Source organism: Pistacia vera, unplaced genomic scaffold (assembly GCF_008641045.1).
Source record: "Pistacia vera cultivar Batoury unplaced genomic scaffold, PisVer_v2 Contig52, whole genome shotgun sequence".
In the NCBI taxonomy this organism is placed as follows: Eukaryota; Viridiplantae; Streptophyta; class Magnoliopsida; order Sapindales; family Anacardiaceae; genus Pistacia; species Pistacia vera.
The window spans coordinates 1694954-1703439 of NW_022196357.1; the positions used below are offsets into that span (position 1 = coordinate 1694954).

General features: G+C 36.8%; 3 protein-coding genes across 3 annotated transcripts; 2 read left to right on the forward strand and 1 right to left on the reverse strand.

Moving 5' to 3' along the window:
- The first annotated feature begins 969 nt into the window (after positions 1 to 969).
- LOC116106652 (protein WVD2-like 3) lies at positions 970 to 2576 on the forward strand. The gene is made up of 6 exons (XM_031393004.1): positions 970 to 1078; positions 1161 to 1609; positions 1698 to 1836; positions 1963 to 2037; positions 2134 to 2256; positions 2361 to 2576. The coding sequence occupies exons 2-6, from the start codon at positions 1170 to 1172 to the stop codon at positions 2574 to 2576; spliced, it is 993 nt and encodes a 330-aa protein (XP_031248864.1). The 5' UTR covers positions 970 to 1078; positions 1161 to 1169.
- Positions 2577 to 5172: 2596 nt separating this feature from the next.
- Positions 5173 to 6392, forward strand: LOC116106653 (protein WVD2-like 4). Its single transcript, XM_031393005.1, has 4 exons — positions 5173 to 5280; positions 5734 to 5808; positions 5903 to 6025; positions 6130 to 6392. Exons 1-4 carry the CDS (start codon positions 5173 to 5175, stop codon positions 6343 to 6345), a joined length of 522 nt encoding a protein of 173 aa, XP_031248865.1. The 3' UTR covers positions 6346 to 6392.
- Positions 6393 to 6624: 232 nt separating this feature from the next.
- LOC116106559 lies at positions 6625 to 7715 on the reverse strand. The gene is made up of 3 exons (XM_031392933.1): positions 7203 to 7715; positions 6932 to 7104; positions 6625 to 6842 (listed from the first exon to the last, which is right to left on the reverse strand). Exons 1-3 carry the CDS (start codon positions 7662 to 7664, stop codon positions 6725 to 6727), a joined length of 753 nt encoding a protein of 250 aa, XP_031248793.1. The 5' UTR covers positions 7665 to 7715; the 3' UTR covers positions 6625 to 6724.
- Positions 7716 to 8486: the final 771 nt, after the last annotated feature.

The following is an 8486-nucleotide window of genomic DNA, read 5'->3' on the forward strand; positions in this document are numbered from 1 at the left end:
ATCGCCGATTAACTTTGGTTTGAACCCTGACAGTGGATGTTAAAGTTCTTCAAGCTAAATGGGCCAAAAACAAGGCCCGTAAACAATTTCTCGTTTCAGTGCGGCCTCGCGTGCCATAAACTGCTTAGAAATTAAGGGTTTGTTTGGTAGACGGGATTGGATTGGAATATTTTTTGGTTTGGGATAGAATTGGGTCAGACTAAATTGGACTGGATTACTGATAGCACTCCCCTGTTTGTTTAACTTTTTTAACATTATTCTATTTTACTGTCCTGCCTTAAAAAAAGTGAAAAAAATGTTTGTTTTAATATTAACTATTTAATTTAAAATCTAATTTTATTCAATTCAATTCAAAATATTTAATAATTACATTTTTCAAGAAAAGTTTATAAATAAAAAAAAAACACTCCCACCCACTCAAGCAACAATCGTTCACCAGCAACCATCGCCAGCCACAATCGCTGTCATCATCAACGTTAGAACGATGCACGATCGGATAGATCTGACTGATCGTGCGCTGATTTGTCTGTTTCATATGCAAATTAAGTAGAAGAACCGTCCAAAATTCCTTTTGTGAATTAAAATTTAGAAAAAGATACCAGCTCAAAACTCCAATCTCTCACTCTCATATAAAAATAGAGAGATTGATGTATAAGCATGGATCAAACAGGAACCATTGGATGAGCATCCACATGAATAAAATTATAAATTAAATTCATTTTAACATAAAATTTTTGATTATGAATAAGTAATTGCCGGCTTCCAACAAATGAAGACACATATACTACGATAAAAATTTTGGATGCAGCCATGCAGGCCTGCAGGCAAGGCCAATATGCTGCTTTCCATGATTAAGAAAATTGTGGATATATTGCCTGCAGGCAGCCATTTGCACCGATTTTTGGACCTCTTCCTTATTAAATAGAGTGATTTAGTACTAAATGCTGCATGCTTTCATCACTAGTTGACTGCCATCCTTACCATAAATACTGTTTAGTATCAAATTCAGTGCCATAGATTTGCATTCATTAAGAAGAAGAAAGAAAGGAAGAGCCAAACTAGGATTCCCTAATTAAAGGTGAGTTTCATCTCTTATTCTTATTATATGTAGTGTTGAGTCGATATTCTCCTTAATTTTTTCCCTTTTGTTTAAAAATTAGGTAGAGATTATGGAAGAGATTCAGCAGAAAGAAGAAATTAAACAAATTGTTCTTGAAGAGCAAAACGAAAACCCCACCAACAAGCAACAGGAGGTAGCTGAAAAGGAAGAGCTTGATCATCTGAAAGTCGATGAAGATGAGAAAATTGTTCCTGTACTTAACAATAATGCGGCACAGCAAGCTGCTGGAAGAGTTGAAGGAAACCAAAAGGACCGAGCAAGGAAATTGAATCAAGGTTCAAAATTATCGAATCTCAAGTCAAAGGCTACAGTGCCTCAGCCATTTTCTTTGGCAACTGAGAAAAGAATACTATCTAGAGAAAGACTAGCTTCAGTGGATTTTTCTTCATTGACTGAAACAAAATCAATGCCTAAAGAAAGACGAGGCTCAGTGGACTCCAAGGATTTGCAACGTCCTAAGCTTACGAAATCTGTTAGTTTAAGCCACAAGTCAGTTCTCTACATTCATGCTTCCTGTTATATTATATTTCTTTCACAGGATTTTATGAGTAGATTTAAAAGATTTTTACATCTGCAGGACTCAATCCTTGTCAGGTCCTGGATTTGGAGAAACCTCAAAGGCAAAACATGCAAATTCTACCAATATTGCTGCTAAAACAAATTCCAAGATCAAAGTCACGACGACTGACCAACATGGTGACCATAAGAAAATGGAGGTGAGTTGGATCACCTACCTGACAGGATCGATTTGGAAAAATACTTTCATCACTCGTATATATATGATTAATGTATATGAAGACTAACATTTTGTTTGTTGGGATGATGGGGTCTCCAAATAACAGAGTGGTTTGAAAAATAACCATAAGAGTGAAGCTAAAAAGGAAATTGAAAGGAGATTCTTAGGAGTCACTGCCAAGGTATATATATACATATAAATATGTTAAATTCTCTATATAGCTAAATCTAGCTTCTTCTTTCCTTAAATGTTTTTAATTATCTGTTGCTAATTACAGAACCGGCAAGGAGATGAATTGGACAAAGACAATAAACTTCAGAAAAGCTCCACATTCAAAGCGTCTCCATTGCCAAGCTTCTATCATCGAAGAAATCCTCCCTCAAAACCTGAAGTAAATAAGGTCAGCTCTTCAGCTTTAGGTGTTTGATTACTTCCTTATTTTAATGTTTTATGTATATCTACGTAAAAACGTTTGAGTTTGACATTACCAATTGATACTTTCAGATCCAAGCAGCACGTCCCAAGTCTCCTGTAACTGGGGCGAGAAGGAAGTCCATGTCTGGCGCTGATAAACCCAAATCAGAAGAAAAGGGCAAGACTGTTGCCAGAAGAAGAAGTAGTAATGGCGCAAAGGAGACAATAAGCAAACTATTTAAAACTACCAAAAATACTTTGATTGGCTCCAAAGAAACCATGAAAGGTGTTGTTGCCAGCGCATGAGACTTCACGAAGCAAAGATTCTCATATATAATAATAGAGTCTAAAAATCAAATGTTAGTTGTTTCCTTAATGTTTAAGTTTGTATAAATATTATAATCATAAGAATAATATATGATCTGATTAACAAGTAATTTCAGAGCTGCTTTCAGAAATTTGAAGTTTCTAAGCACTCTTTCTTATTTACATATTTTGGAAAATATAATACAAATAATTTATCCGCACATATGCACTCTTTCTCTATATATCTCTTCAATCTTCTTATAGTTTGTCAGGTGCACATAACAAATTATAACAAATTATTATTATTCCTCCTGTTATCAAAGTTAGCACCTTTAATTAATATTACAATATTTGATAATTTCACAAACGTATCCAGTATGATTAAAAAGCTGCAACTAATGGCGCTGACATTTGAGCTTTGTTATTGATTCCTTCCTCCTCTTCGTCCTCCTCCTCCTCTGATTCCCACATAAATCTTGCATAAGATGCCAACACCGTCCTGCACATTCATTATTCATCCAATTAATTACTTTACTTAATTAATCACACAAAATTAGCATAAAATTTATATACAGGGAGAGAACTTACGAATCGTTGGGAGAAACATGGACTGCTTGATCAAAATAGGCCTTGGCTCTATCCCAGTCTCTCTGTGTCATCCAAATCAAGTTTCCATACAAACAGAGAACCTCTCCGTCACCAGGATTTGCCAATATTGCTCTTCCGTAATATTCCTCTGCTCTCACTGTATCCTTCTCCACCTTCATAAACCAACCAAAATTCATCATCAATATCAATTGCTTCATCAACAAGCAACAAAAATGATTCATCATAAAAAATGATCTTATAACTACTTACCTCATGCAAGAACTTTCCGTAGTTTCGAAGAATCAGAGAATCCGTAGGGTTTGACTTCACTAACTCACGATAATGATCGCCCATTTTTCTCTTATCACCGCCGTTGTTACCGCCGTTGTTCGGCCAGTTTCCAGAGTAATCTACACGATCATTTCCAACTCCGTTAACATCCTCCTCGGGAATTCTCGACGATGCGAACCGAGTTCCGCCTCCGCTCATCTTCGCGGAAACGTCTGATCTGGAGACGTCGGTTTGCGACAGAGCTCGTCGGATTCCGCTGATTCTCTTGTTATTCATCTCAAAATTAAGCGAAACTCGAGGAGAACTCACCGTATGTCTTTCACCGGAGAAAACTCCGGAGCTAGAGTCTTGACGTGAAATAGAGACTTTGAGTGAAGTTAGTGAACTGGATCGGACTGGAGGTTGGACCGGCACCGATGTGGTTCTGAGCAGTACAGCTTTCATCGCCGATTTAACTTTTGGTTTGAACACTGACAGTGTATTGAAAGGTTTATTTAAGAAAAAGTAGGTTGAGTTTTATATTTATAGTGAATTTTGTGGCGTTAGATGTGGTGACTACGTTGACTTGAGGAAGAAGGAGATGAATACACGTGTATAAAGTGCACGTGAGGATGGCTGAGGAGAAGGCGTAAGCAAGGGAGTCGGGGAGGGTGAACTTTTTTGCTAAATCACGAGAGAAGGGTGATATATTGACATAATGTTGCCACGTACAACAGTCAGCTAAAACGTGGGGCCCAACACGTGTACGGACTCGTTTGGAGTACCGAGTTAGTGAACCTTGTACAGTTCGCAGAGCTTTCTGGCTGGGTACTGCCTCCGCAAGTAGGTATATTCTTTTCTTTTATTTAAATATAAGTATAAATAAATTCTCGTATTCAAAGTAACGAAGGGTGCATTTAGTTCATTATTTTTACTCATATTTTCAATCTTGTATCCTAAATATTATTTGGTATATTATTTTATAAATATTAGTGTATTTTTTAATTATTTTAGACCCTTTAAGTTTATTAATTTCACTAAATATTCTAAAAAAAAGTTTAAAAATTTACAAAAACATCATTATCCACTCATAGTTGTCAAATTTTGGTAACCACCGTCAGTGGTAGCCAAATCTGTCACAACGCTTACACTACAATCGAAAAATGTCAGATCTGGCCATCAACAACGGCCAAAGAAATGGTCGTCGTTGATGGTCAACGATGACCAAATTTTGGCCATCGTTGACCTAAAACGATGGTCATATCTTTGGCTGTCGTTGGCGACCAAAGATGGACCTTTGTGGCCATCGACAACCACATCTGGTCTTAGATCTGACCTTTTTCGATCGACGCATTACGACACAGATCCGATCGGTCTGTGTTGTAACGTAATTTTTTGATCATATTCCAACGGTGATGGCCGGAATCTGGCACTACAGGTGGTGGGGGTTTTTTGTCATTTTATATATTAGGCTGTTTAATTAAATTAGCAAATCTATGGATTTATTTTTATAAATTTTTAAATTTTATCTTGTAATACTTCCCTATTTAACTACCCAATATTATTCCTAAAATCCTATCTAAAATAATGAACCAAACGTAACCGAAATTTTTAACATACATGGAAGACAACAATTAAAGGTTTGATTGGCGAATTAGAGGGAGAAGAGGTGATTTCTATCATATAATGTGGAATAGTAGTGAAAATAGTTGAAGTAGAAAACAAGGTTGGAAAAGCGATGGCTGGATTAAGGGAAAAGGGGGCGCATTTGGTTTTGGTCAGTTTCGGTGTTCCAACTTTAATCNAGACATATACTACGATAAAAATTTTGGATGCAGCCATGCAGGCAAGGCCAATATGCTGCTTTCCATGATCAAGAAAATTGTGGATATATTGCCTGCAGGCAGCCATTTGCACCGATTTTTGGACCTCTTCCTTATTAAATAGAGTGATTTAGTACTAAATGCTGCATGCTTTCATCACTAGTTGACTGCCATCCTTACCATAAATACTGTTTAGTATCAAATTCAGTGCCATAGATTTGGAGAAACCAAATTCTACCAATATTGCTACTAAAATAAATTCCAAGATTAAAGTCACGACAACGGACCAACGTGATGACCATAAGAAAATGGAGGTGAGTTGGATGACCTACCTAACAGGATCGAATTGGAAAAATGGAAGAAAGACAAATTAACACAATAGTCGTGAAAATACTTTCATCACTCGTATATATATGATTAATATATATGAAGACTAACATTTTGTTTGTTGGGATGATGGGGTCTCCAAATAACAGAGAGGTTTGAAAAATAACCATAAGAGTGAAGCTAAAAAGGAAATTGAAAGCAGATTCTTACGAGTCACTACCAAGGTATATATACATATAAATATGTTAAATTCTCTATATAGCTAAATCTAGCTTCTTCTTTCCTTAAATGTTTTTAATTATCTGTTGCTAATTACAGAACCGGCAAGGAGATGAATTGGACAAAGACAATAAACTTCAGAAAAGCTCCACATTCAAAGCGTCTCCATTGCCAAGCTTCTATCATCGAAGAAATCCTCCCTCAAAACCTGAAATAAATAAGGTCAGCTCTTCTGGTTTAGGTGTTTGACTACTTCCTTATTTTAATGTTTTATATCTATCTACGTAAAAACGTTTGAGTTTGACATTACCAATTGATACTTTCAGATCCAAGCAGCACGTCCCAAGTCTCCTGTAACTGGGGCGAGAAGGAAGTCCATGTCCAGCGCTGATAAACCCAAATCAGAAGAAAAGGGCAAGACTGTTGCCAGAAAAATAAGTAGTAATGGCGCAAAGGAGACAATAAGCAAACTATTGAAAAATACCAAAAAGACTTTGATTGGTTCCAAAGAAACCATGAAAGGTGTTGTTGCAAGTGCATGAGACTTCACGATGCAAAGATTCTCATATATAATAATAGAGTCTAAAAATAAAATGTTAGTTGTTTCCTTAATGTTTAAGTTTGTATGAATATTATAATCATAAGAATAATATATGATCTGATTAACAAGTAATTTCAGAGCTGCTTTCAGAAATTTGAAGTTTCCAAGCACTCTTTCTTAATTACATATTTTGGAAAATATAATACAAATAATTTATCCGCTCATATGCACTCTTTCTCTATATATCTCTTCAATCTTTTTATAGTTTGTCAGATGCACATAACAAATTATAACAGATTATTATTCCTCCGGTTATCAAAGTTAGTACCATTAATTAATATTACAATATTTGATATTTTCCTTAAACGTATCCAGTGTGATTAAAAAGCTGCAACCAATGGCGCTGACATTTGAGCTTTGTTATTGATTCCTTCCTCCTCTTCGTCCTCCTCCTCCTCTGATTCCCACATAAATCTTGCGTAGGATGCCAAAACCGTCCTGCACATTCATTATTCATCCAATTAATTACTTTACTTAATTAATCACACAAAATTAGCATAAAATTTGTATACAGGGAGAGAACTTACGAATCGTTGGGAGAAGCATGGACCGCTTGATCAAAATAAGCCTTGGCTCTAACCCCGTCTCTTTGTGTCATCCAAATCAAGTTTCCATACAAACAAAGAACCTCTCCGTCACCGGGATTTGCCAATATTGCTCTTCCGTAATATTCCTCTGCTCTCACTGTATCCTTCTCCACCTTCATAAACCAACCAAAATTCATCATCAATATCAATTGCTTCATCAACAAGCAAAAAAAAATCATTCATCTTAAAAAATGATCTTATAACTATTTACCTCATGCAAGAACTTTCCGTAGTTTCGAAGAATCAGAGAATCCGTAGGGTTTGACTTCACTAACTCCCGATAATGATCGCCCATTTTTCTCTTATCACCGCCGTTGTTACCGCCGTTGTTCGGCCAGTTTCCAGAGTAATCTACACGATCATTTCCAACTCCGTTAACATCCTCCTCGGGAATTCTCGACGATGCGAACCGAGTTCCGCCTCCGCTCATCTTCGCGGAAACGTCCGATCTGGCGACGTCGGTTTGCGACAGAGCTCGTCGGATTCCGCTGATTCTCTTGTTATTCATCTCAAAATTAAGCGAAACTCGAGGAGAACTCGTATGTCTTTCACCGGAGAAAACTCCGGAGCTAGAGTCTTGACGTGAAATAGAGACTTTGAGTGAAGTTAGTGAACTGGATCGGACTGGAGGTTGGACCGGCACCGATGTGGTTCTGAGCAATACAGCTTTCATCGCCGATTTAACTTTTGGTTTGAACACTGACAGTGTATTGAAAGGTTTATTTAAGAAAAAGTAGGTTGAGTTTTATATTTATAGTGAATTTTGTGGCGTTAGATGTGGTGACTACATTGACTTGACGAAGAAGGAGATGAATACACGTGTATAAAGTGCACGTGAGGATGGCTGAGGAGAAGGCGTAAGCAAGGGAGTCGGGGAGGGTGAACTTTTTTGCCAAATCACGAGAGAAGGGTGATATATTGACATAATGCTGCCACGTAGAAAAGTCAGCTAAAACGTGGGGCCCAACACGTGTACGGACTCGTTTGGAGTACCGAGTTAGTGAACCTTGTACAGCTCGCAGAGCTTTCTGGCTGGGTACTGCCTCCGCAAATAGGTATATTCTTTTCTTTTATTTAAATATGCGTATAAATAAATTCTCGTATTCACGTATTCATAATGTGGAATAGTAGTGGAAATAATTGAAGTAGAAAACAAGGTTGGAAAAGCGAAGGCTGGATTAAGGGAAAAGGGGGCGCATTTGGTTTTGGTCAGTTTCGGTGTTCCAACTTTAATCACATCACATGCATCCAAATTTTGCCACTGTGTTTGTCCATTTCTCATGGTAAAGAAGAGAAAAAGAGTTTTGGCCTTACATATCAAGACATATCGATAAGATCTTTCACTAGAAGTTTGTAATGAGATAAGTGTTTATATCTCAGGTTTGTCTAGAGATTGCTATAAAACGTATCTCTTATCAGGATACTAAATAGTATTTTTTAACATAGTTGATGTGTTTATATTAAATGAATGAATAAATTCAATAAATTATAAGAA

Bases quoted from the DNA above. Each gene is read 5' to 3' on its own strand.
- LOC116106559 (XM_031392933.1), bottom strand. From the start codon at position 7,664: ATGAAAGCTGTATTGCTCAGAACCACATCGGTGCCGGTCCAACCTCCA. The intron at 7,105-7,202 runs GTAAATAGTTAT...TGGTTTATGAAG, and splicing joins ACGGAAAGTTCTTGCATGAG to GTGGAGAAGGATACAGTGAG. The intron at 6,843-6,931 runs GTAAGTTCTCTC...ATGAATGTGCAG, and splicing joins CATGCTTCTCCCAACGATTC to GACGGTTTTGGCATCCTACG.
- LOC116106652 (XM_031393004.1), top strand. From the start codon at position 1,170: ATGGAAGAGATTCAGCAGAAAGAAGAAATTAAACAAATTGTTCTTGAA. The intron at 2,038-2,133 runs GTATATATATAC...TGCTAATTACAG, and splicing joins TCTTAGGAGTCACTGCCAAG to AACCGGCAAGGAGATGAATT. The intron at 2,257-2,360 runs GTCAGCTCTTCA...TGATACTTTCAG, and splicing joins CAAAACCTGAAGTAAATAAG to ATCCAAGCAGCACGTCCCAA.